Here is a 19219-nt window from a genome sequence, read left to right as displayed (position 1 = left end):
TCTGAGAAACTCCAGTAAAACATTTTTCATCAGAATTTGCTGATCCCTTACAACAGAAACATTTGACAAGATGGTTCAATTTCAAAGAAGTTCCAATGAAACTCACTGCCACAAAGGTTTCAAAACTTGCCTGATTTCCTGCCAGAAGACTGACCCAAGTCTGTGGTAGCCCCTAACAATGTGACAAGGAGATGAGAGCCTGGAAGGCCTGGCTCCCAGGTTTGTGACTCCTTGGCAGTCTGGGGTCCCAGGCTCACAGCCCTTTGGCAAACAGAGCTTCCAGGGCTTCCAAGATCCTTGGCTCCAGGGCAGCCCACCTCGTAGACTGTCCCAGAGTTAGGGCTTCATTCCCTTTGACTGAGATTTCTGAAATTTTGGGGTTTTGTTCCAAAGTACCAAATCCGCCACAGAATGGAATTCCCTTTTTCTGCCCAGCTTTTGAAAGGACCTCATGGCTCAGCTTATCCATCCTGCATTCTGTGTAGGAGTTTACCCTATTGATTGGGAACAATTGATATTTCTTTGTGATAACATCATTGTACTTTCACTGTTTCAATAGGTGGGAAATGTTGTTCAATTTCAATGTAAAAAAGGACACCTTCTCCAAGGATCTACAACCCGAACTTGCCTCCCTGATCTTACGTGGAGTGGGATTCAGCCAGAATGTATACGTAAGTAATGGGTGGAGGGGATAAATATTTTTCTGTTAGTCTTGGATGGAAATAGTTTCCCATGATGGGTTTCATTAATTAATTTACATGTACTATATTGTTGAAAAGTAGTGAACAATAATAAACTAAGTTTTGTTTTTTCTATTTCTATAACGGCTTGTAGAACTGTGAAAGATTACAATCACATTTTACCCAATTTATCCATATTCATTTGATTTTAATCTTTCACAGTTCTACAAGCCGTTATAGAAATAGGAAAACCCAAGCTTCATTTATTATTGTTTATAGTTGATTGGATTCAATGCTACTTTATCAGATAAAAGAGTGGGGATAAGAGGGGGGCTGCAGGAAGGGTAGGGGGAAAGGAAAGGGGTCATGGAAAAACTCTGTGCAGCCCTAAATTGCACTGAGGATGGGCAGCCCTGAATCAGGGAGTAGCCCCTTCTGCACTCCTTCCAAGTGGAATATAAGGCCACTAGGTTTAGTCTGACGTTTCAAAGCACATGTTCCAGTATTAATAATAAGTGGTTTGAACTGCTTTCCTAGTACCCAGTGCTGATACTTTGAAAAAGGGCAGTATGGTAATTTGTTAAGGTAACAGTAATTAGTCATATCTGAAACAGAGAGGAAGTTCTTTCTAACGCAGGGAAGCTGTTTCCCTCCTAGGCAACTATCCATTTTAACAGGTTTCAGAATAGCAGCCGTGTTAGTCTGTATCCGCAAAAAGAACAGGAGTACTTGTGGCACCTTAGAGACTAACAAATTTATTTGAGCCTAAGCCCACGAAAGCTTATATCCATTTTAAGAGACTTATACAAACTACTGTCTTGTGGTGCTGATTCATTGATACTGTAATGTCACAAGTAATGCCTTCCAGTTCTACAAACAGCCTGAAGACATGCCACCTGGGATGGTCATAAGGTATGTCATAACTCATGACATAAGATAAACAGGATGAGAACTGCTCATTCCATGGATGGGAGCACACAAGGTTGCTCTGTGACGTTGTGTTAGTGATTCAGTAGGTGACACTCTTCCCTCTGAGTGCTGAATCAGTGCTCAACTGTGATGAAATGTGACACTCTTCTTTTGAAGGTGCCATGTTTTGGATGTAATGTAAAACTAATGTCTCAGACACCTGTACCAAGATGTTTTTCTCACAAGTAGGTTTATTAAGGGTCATTCTGGGTAATTTCTACCCCTGATAATTACAGTCTGTTATACCTAAAATCACTCCTTGTAACTTCAGGGTGACATTATTTTTCTTTGAGTGATTGCACATGTCCATTCCACTTTGGATGTTTGTGCACACCGTGTACTAGCAACAGGGATTTATCCCTTAGCATGCTCCCTGTGCTGTCTCAAGCTGCTGAATGATGGTATGAAGGGCAGAGCCATCCCCGACCTCTTTCAATTCCTTCTTACTGCCTGTGACGGTTATCGGAGAGTTCTACCTACTGTGACAAAGTTCCTCCTCTATCTTGGTGGGTCCTGCGCTTATTGGCGGATTTTCTTGCCTCAGAGATTCACCATGTGGATTGGGGAACAGCCCAGAGACCTTCCCTCTGGAAGAACCCACAGTCCAGGTCAATTGGGAGGTTTGGGGGGAACACGGGCCTGCCCTCTACTCCGGGTTCCAGCCCAGGGCCCTGTGGACTGCAGCTGTCTATAGTGCCTCCTGTAACAGCTGCATGACAGCTACAACTCCCTGGGCTACTTCCCCATGGCCTCCTCCAAACAACTTCCTTATTCTCACCACAGGACCTTCCTCCTGGTGTCTGATAATGCTTGTGCTCCTCAGTCCTCCAGCAGCACACCCTCTCACTCTCAGCTCCTTGCGCCTCTTGCTCCCAGCTCCTCACACTTCCACCACAAACTGAAGTGAGTTCCTTTTAAAACCCAGGTGCCCTGATTAGCCTGCCTTAATTGATTCTAGCAACTTCTTCTTAATTGGCTCCAGGTGTCCTAATTAGCCTGTCTGCCTTAACTGGTTCTAGCAAGTTCCTGATTACTCTAGTGCAGCCCCTGCTCTGGTCACTCAGGTAACAGAAAACTACTCATCCAGTGACCAGTATATTTGCCCTCTACCAGACTCCTGTACCCCACTGGTCTGGGTCTGTCCCACCACCTACTCCAAGTGTTTCCCTCTCTCTTGGGGTATGTCTTCACTACCAATGTTAAAGCGCTGCCGCAACAGCAGCACTTTAACGTGGATGTGTAGTCGTGGCACCAGCGCTGGAGAGAGCTCTCCCAGTGTTTTTTAAAAACCGCCCCCACGAGGGGAATAGTGCTGGTGCACTGTCTATACTGCCACTTTACAGTGCTGAAACTTGCAGCGCTAAGGAGGGTGTTTTTTCACACCCCTGAGCGAGAAAGTTGCTGCGCTGTAAAGTGGCAGTGTAGACAAGGCCTTAGTATTTCTATTGTATATAATTGGTATTTGATAATAGTTGATAGTTTTCTACTTGTAGGTTTCCTTTTGTTGTTGTTGATGTTGTTGTTGCCTGTTCTGGGTACCAATGTCTGTTGCAGGAGCATGCTTTGGTTTCTGGACTACAAACTTTGTGATAGCTGAAAGAAGCTGATGCCAGTCAGTGACCCGCACTCCAGGTGCTTGCAGTGCTTAGGAGAAGCCCACATCAGGGACAGCTGCCAAATCTGAAGGAACTTTAAGTCCAGAATTAAAAGGGATAGGGAGGTCAGACTAAAGTGCTTTCTTACAGAGGCAACCCCATGCACCGATCCTTGGAGCCTTCCCATTCGGGACAAGCACTGGGCGCCTCTACTTCAGTTAGCAGCAGTACTTCTGTCATGGCAGAGTCTTGGCACAAATCTCCTTCTCTGGTACCAAAGAAGAAGCAGTGGGAGACTGCATCAAGGGACCCCTCGTCAAGCAGACCCCAGCACCAGAGACCAGCAAATAAGCTGGGAAGGAGGGTAGAGTGCACTCGGTGCCAAGTCACACCCCTGTGCAGATTGCACTTCGGGGGACAGAAGGTTGTCAACTTTTACACCAGTACTTGTTTTGTTAAGACTGACCTCTAAGGGAGCACCATCCTGTTCAGCGATGCCATCATCTTTAGCTCAGCAGAGATTTTTCCTGTGCCATCAATGCCTGAAGCATATGCCATAGAATGTGAGCTACTGAGTCTCTTGGTGCAAACTCCACCGGCAGTTCAAGAGACAGCTCACCCAGTACTATCACACACTCATGTGGATTTGCCAGCTGCTAGACTTCAGCCCCTGGTACTGTGGGCACTTCTGGACACTCTGGTACTCCCTTGCATGGCACCACCAAGAGGCAAGCCAGCAATAATTTTGCCAAGGCAGTCCTCTCTAGACCTCTTCACCATTACCCTGGCACAAAGAAGCACCTCACCTCACTGGTCAAATGGCTCAGGTTCATCACCAGAGTTGGAAGTTGGATCTTATGTGTCACGGCCACATCACATAAGCCATCACGCTTCCCACCCCTGGTATCCACTGGAATTTCTGCATTGGTCGGCTAACAGGGAGCTATGGTTGGGAATAAATTGGGTTTTGGTGCCATATCAATGACCGTATTGGAACATGTGGGGATTTCCTTCTGCCTACAGATCTTCTCTGCAACCTGTCCCCTCTACATCCTCCAGCAGACATCACAAAGTGGAGGAGAGCTGCAGGAAGCTGCACCCAGTACTGAGCTCAGTACTGAACTTGGACAATCTGCCTCAGTGAATCCCTCTTTGGAGGAAAGAAGGGAAGCTCCACCTCAGCCAGCCATGCATCCCTCTTCCTCATCAGCTGACAAGGTGGTGGTGACTGGTGTTTCCTCACCTACCCCATATGATTACACAACTCACCAGGACCTCTTAAATAGGGTGTCTTCCTCTGTAGATATACAGGTGGAAGTAATTCAGGAGAGCTCATGCAGTTTGGTTGATACCTTGGGATCTTCTCAAGTGATGTTCCCCATAAATAAGACTGTTCTGGGGCCTAGAAAAGTATTGTGGCAAATGCCATCTTCCCTCAGTGAAGGTATTATGTCCCCTTGCAGAGGATTTAACATTTTTACACTCATCACCACGTTCTTTGGTGGCCTGAGTTGTTAACGAAAGAGAGTGCCAGAGTCAGCAGGCATCTACCCCAAAATCAAAACATGCAAAGAAGTTTGGTGTTATTGGCAGGAAAGTTTGTCTGACAGCTCTACTACAGCTCCAGATTTCTAATCAGCTAGCATTGCTTGGATCTTATGATTAAGACTATGTTTTAGTCCTGGGTATATTTAGTAAAAGTCATAGACAGAAAATTGGGGGGGACAGCTCATGGGGGCAGCACTGGGGGCGCTGTTGGTGATGGAAAGGGGGCGACTGGGGGGGACGATGCGAGTACTGGGGGGAGGGGTGCCGCAGGTGCTGGGGGGGTCTAGGTGCTGGGGGTAGGCAAGCGCCATGGATGCTGGGGGGAGCGGCACAGGGAGTGCCACGAGTGTTGGGGAGAAGGGCACAGCCTGGGGGGGCCCTCAGGTGCTCAGGGGGGCACTGTGGGTGCTGGGAGTTTGGGGGTGCTGGGGCAGGTTCCCTACCCAGCTTCTGGAAATCTGCAACCCCAGCTCCTAGCTCCACGTGTTGCCTCCGCTCTGCCCCAAGCCCCGGTTCTGCAGCTCTCATTGGCTGGAAACCACGGCCAATAGGAGCTGTGGGGCGGCGCCTGTGGGTGGAGGCAGCACGTGGAGCTAGGAGCTGAGGGAGGGGAGTTGCTGTTGCCCTTTTAGGGAGCCCCCCCCCCCAGGTAAGCACTGCACCATGCCCCAACCCCCAGCCCTGAGCCCCCCCACCCAAACTCCTTCTGCTGGGGAAAAGTGGGGGGGCCAAGGCTGCCCCAGCAGCAGCCAGCGTGACTGGCCCCGGGGCTGCTCAGGCGGCTCCCGGACCAGCCACACTGGGCTGCTGCAGAAGTCATGGAGGTCACGGAAAGTCATGGAATCCGTGACCTCCATGACAAACACGGAGCCTTATTTATAACTTCTCCCTATGTGACAATGTATTACAATTTACAGACAAGTTGGTAGAGGAGGCAAAACAAGAATTTCTTGCAGTAGTAGATAAGTAAAAAATGGTGGCCAGGCTCTTGCCTCAGGGTGCATTGGATGCTTCATCAGCCATTACAGTACATAGATGTTCATGGCACCAGTTATGAGTTCTTCTTCAGGAGGTCCAACAAACCATTCTGTATCTCCCTTTTGAGGGACCAATGCTTTTTTTCCACAATGGACGGATGACAGGCTTCATGGCCAAAAGACTCTAGGGCTACACTCAAGTTTTTGGATATTTACAGTTCTTTAACAAAGAAGTAGTTGTTCCATTCACAGCAGTCCTGCTTTACGTTTCCTTTATGCCTTGTCACTAGGACCATTCTAGAAGGAAAAGGGAAAGTTACAGGAGGAGCCCACCTCTGTCTCCTTTTTTGTCCACTGAACTCATCCAGACAGCCTGGGAATACCAAGCAGTCAGTTTAACATTCTCGTCGAGGACACCTTAGCAGTTGCAGTTTGCCAGACTCTCCTACCCCTGTTTTCTACCAACATGGAATATACCCTTCAATTTATGTCTACCCCACTTCCTCCCCACTTTCACATCCCTTTTCATGGATCACTCTCACAAAGAACTTCTCCTTTGGGAGGTAGAATCTTTTCTCCTGTTGGGATCTATAGAGGAAGTTATTTTACACAGAGGGAAGAGATATTCTCGTTACTTCCTAATTCCAAAAGTAAAAGGAGGTCTCAGACCCATACTAGCTGAACAAATACATGCATTAAATAAAGTTTCACATGGGCACTCTGACTTCCATTATCCCCTCCCTGCATCCTGGCTACTGGCACACTACCCTAATAAAGGATGCATATTTCCCTGTGGCAATACATCAAAACAACAGGAAATTCCTCAGATTTATGGTCAACCAATCCCACTATCAGTTTGCAATCTTGCTATTTGGCCTGTCCACAGCTCCACATATTTTACAAAATGAATGGCAATGGTGGCTATGTTCTTGAGGAAATCAGGAATTCAAGTCTTTGAATATATGGACCACTGGTTGGTGAGAGGACAATCCAAGAACCAGGTGATATCCAGTGTGGCGAAGATCCAGTCCACCTTTGGCATATTGGGATTGCTTACCAACAAGGGAAAGTCAGTCCTCTCACTTCTTCAGAGAATAAAGTTCATAGGAGCAATATTGGATTCTAAAGAAGGCAGGGTGTTCCTTGCACAAACCAGGTTCCAGACAATGTTAGACATCTCATTAGACCAGGGATCGGCAACCTTTGGCATGCAGCCCATCAGGGAAAGCTGCTGGCATGCCGGAACAATTTGTTTTCCTGTAGCAGCCTCAGGTTCGGCTGATCGCAGCTCCCACTGGCCACAGTTCACCGTTCCACGCCAATGGGGGCTACGGGAAGTGGCAGCCAGCACATCCCTCAGCCCACGCCGCTTCCCGCAGCCCCCATTGGCCTGGAACAGCGAACTGCGGCCAATGGGAGCTGCGATCAGCTGAACCTGAGGATGCTGCAGGTAAACTAATCATCTGGGCATGCCAGTAGATTTCAGAAAGCTGCAGAACTGGCTGGGCTTGTTGTACTCCCTGATGCATCATCCCCTGGACATGGTGGTTCGGATGCCCACAGAAGTCTTAGCCTCTTTGAACTGGTGGATGGTCCCATCCAATTTATATGTGGGAGTTCCTCTCCCACAATCTGCTTCAACTCTGGTTACAGACATTTCTGCCCTGGAACTCTGCAAACTCAAGTCTCTGGTCTGGCCAGGATTTAGCTCTCCATATAAATGGAAGAGTTGAGCGCTGAGAGCCATTTGTCTGGCTTGTTACACTTTCCTCACCCAAATCAAAGGAAGGAGTTTACTAGTTGTTATAGACCACAGGGCGGCGATGTCCTAGGTGAATAGACTTGAAGAGGTCAGATTGTTGCTTCTATGCCAAGAAGCAATATTTCTTTGGGAGTTTTGCATCACCAACTCAAACTCTCTATCTTCCGGGTGTCCCGAACATTCTTGCAGATGGATTGAGCAGATCATTCACCAGTGACCTCAAGTGATCTCTCCATCAGACACATTTTCCAAGTCTGGAGTGTTCCCCAGATAAACTTATTGGCAACCTGACCAAACAGGGAGTGTCATCAGTTTTGTTCATGGGCAAGTCACAGTTGAGGGTCTCTGATGGATGCTTTCCTGTTGTCCTGGAAAGACAATCTAATGTATTTGTACCTTCTGCTTCCACTCCTACCTAGGGTGTTGTTAAAAATTAAATATGACTATGCTCACATAATACTCCTTGCACTGGCGTGACCTTACCAGCATTGGTTTTCCATGCTACTGACCCTCTCTACCAGGGCTTCATTGACACTATCACCAAACCTGGATCCAATCTCTCAGAATCACGGTTACCTCGTTCATCTCTACCCAGAGATCCTTCACCTGATAGCCTGGATGCTTCATGGTTAACACTTCAGTAGGAGATCTATTCAAGGGATGTGCAAAATGCCCTCTCCAACAGCAGAAAACTTTTTACTAGGTACACTTCCACTTGAAGTGTAAAAGATTCTCTCTCTGGTATCAACAAAAAGGTAATTCTCCACTCCAAGATCCAATACAACACATGCTATACCTGAAGTTTCCAACAGGGTGCACTTAGCAGCTATCTCTGCTTTCCACCCTCCGACTGGTAACTGTTTCCTTTTCTCCAGTCCCATGTCACTCATTCCATTTTTTGAAGGCTCTGGACTGGTTATCTCCCCAAGTAGATGTTCCTTGGTTCCATTGTTCCTTGGTACTTAAACCTGGATGGGTAAGGAATGGTGTCTCTAGCCTCTGTTTGTCAGAGGGTGGAGATGGATGGCAGGAGAGAGATCACTTGATCATTACCTGTTAGGTTCACTCCCTCTGGGGCACCTGGCATTGGCCACTGTCGGTAGACAGGATACTTGGCTGGATGGACCTTTGGTCTGACCCAGTATGGCCGTTCTTATGTTCTTATGGTGTTAGCAACACTAACGGGTCCACCCTTTGAACCACTGGCTACCGGTTTGTTACTTCATCTGTCAATTAAGTTAGCTTTTTTGGTAGCAATTACCTCTGCAAAGAGGGTAGGAGAATTGAGAGACCTGGTATCTGCCCCACTACATGGAAAAGATATATCTCTGTCTTCATCCAAATTTCTCACCAAAGTGATTTCTCACTTCCAAATCAATCAGGCAATATACTTACCAACTTTCTTCTCTAAGCCTCATGCTCATAAGGATGAGGAGAGACTCCATGCATTGGATGCTAGGAGAGCATTAGACTTTAACTTGGATAGGATTAAACTGTTTCACTCTCCCTCCCAACTGTTAACGGAAATTGCAGACATGATGAAGTGTCTCCCAGTCTATGTAACTCCACCAAACAGGGTGCATTCAGCAAGATCACACACAGCGTCTGCAGCCTTTCTAGCTCAAGAGCCTATTCTGTATATTTATAGAGCTGTAACTTGGTGTTCAGTACATACTTTTACTTTTCATTATGCCACCTCTCAACAGTCTGGAGGACAGGTAGTCCTTCAGTCATTATTCAGACTCTTCTACCATCTCCAGATTGAACTGTTTGTAAGTTTCTTGAAAAGGAATGACATGCAATCACTCAAAGTATTAAAAATGGTTACTAACCTGTTTTGTAACTGCTGTTCTGTGAGATGTGTTGCACATGTCCATTTCACAACCCACCCTCCTACCCCTCTATATCAGAATCTGTCTAGTAAAAAGAAGCAGAGGGGGGGTGTGAACGGCTCTGCCTTTCATACCATTGCACAGTAACACTATGCAGCAGTGGGTGAATGTGCTACCCTGATTGGTACCACTGAGGGAAAATCTCAGAGGCTAGGGCATGCAAACAGCTGAAGTGGAATGGACATGTGCAATATATTTCAACGAACAATTGTTTCAGAACAGGTTAGTAACCATTTTTCTTCATTTCCTGTTCTAAACTCTTATTTAGTTGCTGCTTGGTATTAAGCAATTATTGCAATTCATACAATGGGTGGTTGCCTCTTACTGCTGTGTAAGGCAATCAATACATATATAAGGTGTTTGGGCCTTCCAGAAAATCTGCAAAGGTGGACTCTCAAACTCTGTGGGCTGTCCCACAGAATTAAAGGTTTGCCTCATAGATCTGCTTACAGGATTGGGCCCAGAGTTTATAAAACTGTGAAGTGCTTAGTGAGCTCTCAGATGAGAAAGAACATATACATATAAGTAATTGTTGCTAATACATTTTGTTTAATTAACTACCTGTCAAAATGTTTGAGGTTGTTTTTTTCTGAAATATTTTTACTATTTAAACTAAAAAGTAATATACATTTTCTTTGTAGCACATAGCTGTAAACAACCAGAGACTCCAGTTCACGCTAATGTGGCTGGAATGGATCTTCCTTCACTTGGCTATACATTGATTTATACCTGTCAGTCAGGCTTCTTCCTAGCAGGAGGATCAGAACACAGAGTCTGTAGATCTGATGGCACATGGACTGGAAAAGTTCCAGTTTGTGAAGGTAACACCTTCTGCTCCCCCACCCCTCCCTCTGACTTTCCCTTACTTGCTATTTAGTAACAATATATCATATAAATACATGTCTTTAAAATCTGTATATTACTTTGTCTTTTTCTGTATTTCATATAATAGCATTATATATTTGTGGGTAAAGTATTCAAAAGATCCACTTGACTTAGCACAAACATCCTAGTGATTTTCATTAAGACTTAGGTCCCTAAGTCCTTTTGAAAATGGGATTCAGACTCCTGAGGCACTTGGACTGTTTTGAAAATTGTACCCTATATCCATATACAAGGCATATGGATTGTACAATAGTCTTGTGTACGTGTTATATCAATTAGAACTCCAGACATGCAAGCCTAGAGGATCCACTCTCACTTCAGTCGATATTACCATAAGTATGTGCCTTCCAAAACTGCAGAACTCACTGATATGCAGAGCTGATGTTGGGTTTTCTGGGGTTATAAAACTTACTGTACAGGACAATGTTTGGGAACATGTGCTTTCCATATAAGAAGAAAAAGATGGCATGTTGAGAAATGAACATGAAAATTTAGCCTGCATTTAAATTCAAAATTTAAGTGAACAGCATGAAGAACAGTTGAAGCTGAAGACCTAACCCTTTAATTCTTTGATATTTACAAAGCATAATAAAGAAATTCTGTACAATAGTGAAATCTGTCCATCCAATCTTGCTTCCTTATACTAAGGGGGATTAACGTAGGAACCAGCTCCATGGGCTGGCCAGTTGCAGCCAGATTACATCCCTTTTGTGTTGTTCAGGTGGAGTCTTCCCTCCAGTCAAGCAGTGTAGCACATCATGAAAGTGACATGGCTATGGACGCATCATGGAAGATGTAGTCTGGTCAGGGAGCCTGACCATAGGAGAGAATGGTGGCATTAGATACCCAAATTGCAGTTCCCACAAGACCATATGCCATCACAGGGAAAAGTAGTTTAATATTGAACAAACTCAAAACTAAATGATTTTGGGCAGTACCACACATTGAAATTAAACATTTCAAATTGGGACTATTTAAATGTTTTGTTTTGATCAAAAATTCCAAAATACAATATTTTGCCATGTCACAATTAAAAAATTCTGAACTTTTTGTTCCATGAACGTTTTTGATATTTCAACTTTTTGTCCTGATCTGTTGAAATATCACAGTTTTCCAAAGGATGGAAATTCCAATTTTCACTGAGCTCTGTTACACAGCTTAATAGAAAATATTATCAAGGTATTCCAGATAAAAAGTGTGGCATTAAACAAATATTATCTTTGTGTGAAAGAAACCTCCTTGTAACCTTGGTGTGTTCTTCTTTTCCAGTGTTTCTATTGTTTTACTTCAGGGTACTGCCTGTTTGAATTGAATACCTCTACCCATATTTGAAATGTGTTGATACTTTCCTTTGTAATTAAGGACCCTTCAGGGTAATCGGAAATTGTTCCAAGAAATTTCTTCTGCTGCTTTCAAAATAAACAACAGTAGTTGTTTTTACTTCCTGCTGGGGCTGGGTTAGGGTTAGAATTTTACTTCCTTCTGGGGCTGGGTTAGGGTTGAAATTAGGGTTCACTACAGAGACAAGCTCAATGCCATCTTTCTCTGTGGGAGTGTATGGTTGTCTCTAGTATTGGCAGGGGCATGGTCCTTGGGGATACACATTCTGTGGATCCACTGAGCCACAGCTCTGCATAAGGTGGCAGAAAAGGAATACAGGTGATATTAAAGGCCATAATCTTTCTAGCAGCCATGCCCTCTCTCCAGTTTGGGGGGATAGGATTTTGTGTCCTCCCAGCTCCTATTATCTACGCTTTATACAAAATAAGGTAATGGGGGTGGAGTACTTGAACTTAAAAAATCAAAACGGCGCCCCCATTTACACAGCAAACCAGAATCTGTGCCCTTAAGCAATAAGCCACTCCTCGTCAGAGGGTGTAAGAGAGGTCTACTAACAACTTCAATATCCTTTAAAAGGCAGGAGATGAAACATTGACAGTTTATCTTCTTGCTTCTTTGCTTTCATCTGGAACATTTGATTGATCTTTTTTTTCCAAATCTTGGCAATTGTAAAACAAATTAATGGGTCAAAAAGTGGTTAAAACTAAGCTTCTCACTTCTCGCTGTTCAGTATTACAGGAAAATGAGAAAAAGGAGCAATGTCTTCAAAATTATTAACTCTTATTAGAATGAAATATAGCATACCCTGAGGGACCTTTCTGATTTTACCTATTACAGAGAGAAAGATGAAAAGCCATGTTCCTCCCACCGGGGGAAGTAGTTAGAAGAAAAGCACTATGTTCTCTTGTTCCTCCTGATGGAAATGAAAATAGTGTTTTTTCAAAAATGACTGAATCATTGACTTAAAGGGAACAAAGAATTGAGTCCTTTTCATCTGTCTAAGGGAGATCAAAGATATAAAAGGAATCTCAGTAATAAAGATCCATGTGTCCATTGTACAGAAGGTCTGTTTCCAATACAAGATTTTTGGATTTAACGCTTCATTCCAGAAAACCAGAACTTTTGGGCAGTGCCATCACTTAAAAGACAGTTAGCATGAATCAGGTTCAAGTTGGAAGGAGATCATTCCATTTGACTAATTTAAGGAATCTGATTAGTCCCTATATTGAATTTTAAATTGTATTATGCAAATACATCCTGTTTGTCTACTGAAGATCTCTGAACATTCTCTGATGTATATGTGGTTTTTTTTTCCTCTTTGGTGATATAAATGTACATCCCAGCCCCTTTAAGATGGTACTGTGTGCTAAGAAATTAATAGAATTTTAAAAGCCTAAGTGATTTAAGAACACATGTCCCACTGAATGTCTTCAGATGGTTACTTGTTGTCCATCTTTTTGTTGTTCTTTCCAACAGCTGGATCAAAAATATTGGTAAAAGACCCTAGACCAGCTTTGGGAACACCGAGTCCTAAACTAAGTGGTGAGTACTTGACTTTATTCCACAGGCCCAATACTCCATTGCCTGGTACCTCATACCTCAGTGTAGTGATTGAAAATGATACCAAACAAATAGCACTATTTCAGACTCATTTGGTACTGGCATGAATGATTTCACAGGCAAAGGACTGTGGCTGAATCTAACTCTTGGCAGGTAAATATTGATCCTTAAATTGATTTATGCTAAACAAAGCTCTTCGGTAACCATACTCTAATCTCTCAATAGTGCACAGACATCAAAGTAGTTCGTAAGTGCAGTTATGAAACCATGTGTTTTCAAAAGTCTGTGGTGATATCTTGCTACTTACTTCTCTACATTTTGAATATAGTTTGATTGCTCTTAACCATCCTCTCTTGTATTTTACTCATGAACTTTTAGCATGTGGGTTTAGTTCATGGACATTTGGAGTCTATTTTTCTGAAAGAGAGGAAGTTCCTATCTGTTTAGCTTATCAAAAAGAAGCTAGAGAGGTGACTTTATTGCAGAGTATCTGTACCTTCACAAGTTGAAAATACCAGGAACTAAAGAGCTCTTTAATCAAGTCGAAAAAGGCATAACGAGAACCAATTACTGGAAACTGAAGCCACATAAATTCAAATTAGAAGTGTCACAATTCTTTAACAAGTGAGGGTGATTAACCATTGGAACAAACTATCCCGTGGGAAGTGGTGGATTCCCCATTTTTGACGTCTTCAAATAAAAGCTGCATGCCTTTCTGGAACATGCTTTAGCCAAACACAAATTCTGGGCTCAATGTAGGGGTAATTTGGTGAAATGTAATGTCCTGGAATATACAGGAGGTGAGACTAGGTGATCTAATGGTTCATTTTGGCCTTAAATTCTATGAATCTTAAGCACTGAGTCTGATTTAGGATTAGCTAACTCCAACCTCTGTGCATCTGCAAAGTCCCACTGACTTCAGCAGTCGGACTGGTTGGTGTACACTAGCTCATCCACAGAATCAGTAATGTAAACTTCAAAGTATTTTGTTTCATTTGTGTCTCTGTATTTGAAAAAAATCAGTACAAATCTAATACAGAAATTTAAGTAGCCCTAGAAGTGTTCATTGACTGCTTTTGTATTTTACCCTATTAAAATGTTATTTGTTTTTTACATTCAAAACAAACGAACAAAACATATGTGATTTCTCTTTCAGTGTAACGAGCCCCTCTGTCCTGATGTCTCACTCTGTACTGAAATACATATTTGTATTCTGTTTGCAGACTTTAGCAATGATAAAGGCAATTATGTTAAAATAATAAATTTGTTCTTCTATATCACACATATCCATATGTGCATGTCCATATTTTTTCAGTATTATGTAAGGCTGATAAGTATAGTAAGACCTAAGGACCTTTGTTAGAGAGGTGTAGAGTACAAGGGACATAAAGACATTTTAAAGCTTAACAAAGCTCTTCTTTATCTGAAGTTTCTTTTGGGAAAATGTACTATTTTGTCCAGAACGTAGTTTACTTTACTGGACTCTAATGAAGAGCTGAGCAATTCTTCAGGATTAGCTTCATGAAGGAGTTGACAGGAGATAGGAATGAACCAACTGGTGCTGGTTTGCTTAGAAGGTGGTGTTTGACAAAAATAAAACAAAACAAAAAAAGCTCCTACTTTCTGCTTGCTAACGGTGTCCTGGGGCTGGCTTGGTGGAAATATGTGAGCTGGTGTACCTGGTGTGCAAACAACCTCAACCAGTACTGACTGAAATTTAACTAACATGGATTGGGATTTGATAATGTAGATACAGTCAAACTGTGGTTGATCTGGAATACTTGGATGGTTGGAGTCAAACATTCCTCACATTTTCCCCTTTATTGTAAAATATATACTGCAATATGGACTTTAAACATACCCACACTCATGAGCATAATACCTGAAGTTCTCCAAATTACAGTAGTTTGCTCTATTAGCCTTGTCCTACAAACAAGTTGTTATGTGAAAATACTCAAGTTACTAATATTGGGCCCACTTTTCAAATTAAACCTTGGTGCTTTATCTTTAGAATCCAAGTCCCTGATCCTGTAAACATTTATTCACTTCAGTGTAACTACTCTTCTAAGTAAAGGATTTATATCTAAATCTGTGTACCTGCATAAAGGTCCAATCCAGAAAACCATTTTTATACCTAAAAAAGCAGGTATGTGAACACCTGAATCAGCACTCTTAAATGAGTACTGAGGTACCTAAATACAGATTTATCTCTCTCTCTCTTTAGGCACCGAAATGTAAATGTTGGCTCCATTATTAGAACCTTAACTTTTGTATTTCTTTATTTTTGATTATTTTAGACCCAGATCTCGAGTCAGCATCTGCTAGCATGGACCCCTGAGCACATTTAGAGTTGCATTGTTTGCTCACTGGCATAGGAGTCCACACTAGCACATCTCACGGCAGGGTTGGAGCCTTAATTTGTAATCTTGATGTTAATGTAAGATTTAGTATTTAAATATACAGTTTCAAGTCCAACAGCATTATCAGTACTTTTCAGTTTCATGTGTTATGTACATTTGTCATTTATCTGAAGCTCTGGTCTAAGCTTTGACATCTTTGAGCATTCCTACAAGGGATATCAGCCATGTGGCAGAAGTCTTGCCATATCTCTCAGGGTCTTTTCATATATTAAAACAAAAATTATTTACAGTTTATAATTTCTACTTATAGTATTTTGTTTACATACTAAGTCATTTGAGGAAAAAAATCCACCACCATGAATGGATACTTTTAGGAGGAAGGTTGGCAGGAACAGTTGCAATATTGTGTATCACATTCTGCTTCTCCTGATGCTCACAAATTAACCAATAGTTGGGTGACAATTTGTTATGGGGGATAAGCCCTACTAGAATTTCACTTGTGAAAAATACAATTACTACTTGTACAGGGGAAAGGAGACAAAATTCATGCACTGCAATGAATGCATTGCAATCTGACTAGATTTTCTGAGTGTTAATGTCCTTATTAAAAATCTCAGGTTATATGGTAGGCAAATGCTTAAGCAAACTTGAAGGCAATGGAATAAGAATTAAATAAGTCTGTTTAACTGTATCTGAATGGTTGGAGGGTGGGGTTATATTTAAATTATACAGCTGTATATATTTATTTGGATGATCAAATATGTTCAACTTGTCTTTAATTTTATTTGATTGCTTTGTTTCCAAGGAAAGTACAAAGATAAATGAGAATTATAATACAACGAACAAGCTTTTTAAGTTTCAGAGTAGCAGCCGTGTTAGTCTCTATATTACAATTTTAAGCATAGCCCTGAGCAATGGGTGGCACATTCACTATCCTAAGAGAAGCCACAGGAGCCTCTGTAATTCAGAGGGGTACCTCTGAGAAACAGCTCCTTCTCTGCTTCCCCCTGGTTTCTGGGGGTGTGGGGAGAATAATTTGCAGCTGGGCTATCTCAGCTTTAAATTTACTGTCTTTTCTTCCTCACGCCCCTCATCCCCGGCTCAGCTACTTGGGTTAGTAAGTTATGGGGTGGAGCCATGAGCTCTGCTCATTGTTTGCCCCTCTCTGCCCACTTGCTCTAGAGAGGGAGTAAGTGGACAAGATTTGGCCCTCATATTCTCTATTGCCAGATCCAAGATCCAGGTAATCCATCTAGGAGGAAAAAGTATTTTTATTCCCTTCTGTGGGCACATAGCTCTGAATTAATACCTCCGTTGTTATCCCAGCATCAGGAGAAAGGAATGTAATCATGTATGTATCTATTCTGTTTTTTGCCTTTATATATATTTTTTCTTTTACATTCCAACTCCCCTGATTTTCTCTCTACCCCCCACTCCCATCCCAGGAAATGTCCAACTCAGGATCACAAGATCAGTATACATGTTATTTACAACTGTATATAATACTGCTTTTTGTAGTAAGATTATAAAAAAACATTCTCTTTCACAACCCTATACAGTGTTATCACCATTGCATATGGTGAATCTACAAGACTTCAATTGTGCAACACTTACGGCTTAGTGATTTAAATAGGACTACTTGCATGACTAAGTGCCTATCAATGTGATTAAGAGATGCACAATTAATTCCTTAATGCATTTTTCCCTTTTTATTATGAATGTACATTTATTTTCTGTATTCCAGGTACACTTAGCAATTTTTTAAAGCATTGTGAATACATTAGAGATGTGTTGCCCCTTTGCCCAATAGGTTTCACCAAAGTTTCCAGGTTGTTTCCAGTAGAAGAAGAAAATAATTGTATGTGTCTGTTATTTCTTTGGTGCAGTCCTGTTTATTTTACAAAGCATGTACACAAAGTCCTGTTTCCCTAAACACAGTAAGACCAAGTACCAATGGGGAGTTTCATTGCTCACAATTCAAATCTTGCCTTTCCAGCCAGTCCTGTACTTCAGGGATCTCTGTCTCTTCCAACACACAACTGATTTTCTGGCGTTCTCGTTTCTTTCTGCCTTTGACATCTACACGGACAAACACAGCTGCAATCAGTCAGTTCCAAAGCCCCTGCATTCACAATCAGCATCCAGGGAAACTCCTCTTATTCTCTCTGAGTTAGTTATTGCTCAGACCTTCCCATGAAGCCCAGTGCCTTGGCCAGTGGCTTCTGTTGTTTTACCTATCTTACTCCATAAAGGATCTTAATTGTTTTTTTCCATTTGCATGCCTATCAGCTTTAGGGTGACCAGACAGCAAGTGTGAGAAATCGGGATGGGGATGAGGGGTAATAGGAGCCTATATAAGAAAAAGATCTAAAAATCAGGACTGCCCCTATAAAATCAGGACATTTAGTCTCCCTAACCAACTTTAACGGTGTCTGTGATAGTCTAGATATCAAAAGCATGCTTGCTGGTACCATTAACACCTTTTGGTGTTATGTTTCCATTTGATAAATAAGGACATAACATGCTTGGCTTCTGTTAGAGACATCAACATCCATTCTTTGATATTGCTAGAGGATTTAATTCATCTCCTAATTCCAGCATATATATGTGAGTGTGTATTTGCAGAGGGCAGATCTTTGTAGTCAGTACTGTGAAAAGACCATTGCATATAGTTCCAATATTTTTGTGTTTTGTGGCAAGAAAAATGACATCGGGCATACTTGCTGCTGGTTAGTGGCGACTCCAGTATTCATGATGTTAGCTACAGATTTATGTAGAGTCTTTGGTTTCCCGTAAATTCTATTTATGTTGAATGACTCTCTGATATTCTGCCAAATTTCTTCCCTACCTTCTGACCATTAGATATGTAATTCAGCTTCCCATTTATCTTCTGTCTCCAGTATCAGGGGGTACTTAACTCAAATGGAACGTTGCTTATTTTTCCTTGTATAGCTTCTTATGTGTATTAAAAATCCTGAAGTGTGAAACAGTGTTTCCTGCTGGACAGAGCACTGCACTGGGAATAAAGAGACCCAGGTTCTCTTCCCAGCTCTGCCACTGGCCTGCTCGGTGACCTTGGCAAGTCACTGTACCTGTCTGTGCCTCCCTTTTTCCATATGTAAAGTGGAGATAATGATGCTGGCCTCCTTTCTAAGGCTCTTTGAGATCACTTTGACCAATCTGGGGCTGAATATTGAATCTGATATATCTGAGTTGGTGAGTGTCTTGAGCCATCATAAAGTACCCCAGGTTATAATGAATAAAGGATATCTCTACCATGGTAATCTTTATGGGAATGTCTGCAGAGAACCAAATGAAGCTGCTAAATCATTTTCTGTGTTTGAGTGTTATGTTGGTATGTAAATACCTTTATTGAAAGTGAACCATTTTACAGTTGGGTGCATATGAAAGGCTCATTAGTATAGATATAAATCAGAGAGATTCATTCCCTCTTTCCTCCAGGATCTCTTCAGTATTTTGTGCATAGGATGGGACTTATGTTTTGCTCTTGATAAAACTTACATTGGTTTTGTTTACGCATTTAGTGATAAGACAAATCTTCATAAGTAAATTTCCCATTAAGAGTAAGAGTTTGGTTCCTATATCCATCTTTGTAATTTCAATGTGACCTGATAAAAAGAGACATTTTT

General features: G+C 42.2%; 1 protein-coding gene across 2 annotated transcripts in view; it reads left to right on the top strand.

Annotated features, from left to right (window-relative positions):
* CSMD3 (CUB and Sushi multiple domains 3) overlaps positions 1-19219 on the top strand; it is a 1168516-nt gene that overhangs the window by 1135709 nt on the left and 13588 nt on the right. For both annotated transcript variants that reach the window (XM_005287288.4, XM_008168301.4), the window contains 3 exons: positions 560-671; positions 10065-10244; positions 13126-13191. In XM_005287288.4, the coding sequence (XP_005287345.2) occupies positions 560-671; positions 10065-10244; positions 13126-13191 (358 nt within the window). The remainder of the gene's footprint in view (positions 1-559; positions 672-10064; positions 10245-13125; positions 13192-19219) is intronic.

Source organism: Chrysemys picta, chromosome 2 (genome assembly GCF_011386835.1).
Source record: "Chrysemys picta bellii isolate R12L10 chromosome 2, ASM1138683v2, whole genome shotgun sequence".
NCBI lineage: Eukaryota > Metazoa > Chordata > Testudines > Emydidae > Chrysemys > Chrysemys picta.
The sequence above is the reverse complement of the archived record's forward strand: the minus strand, read 5'-3'. Positions and strand labels throughout refer to the sequence as shown.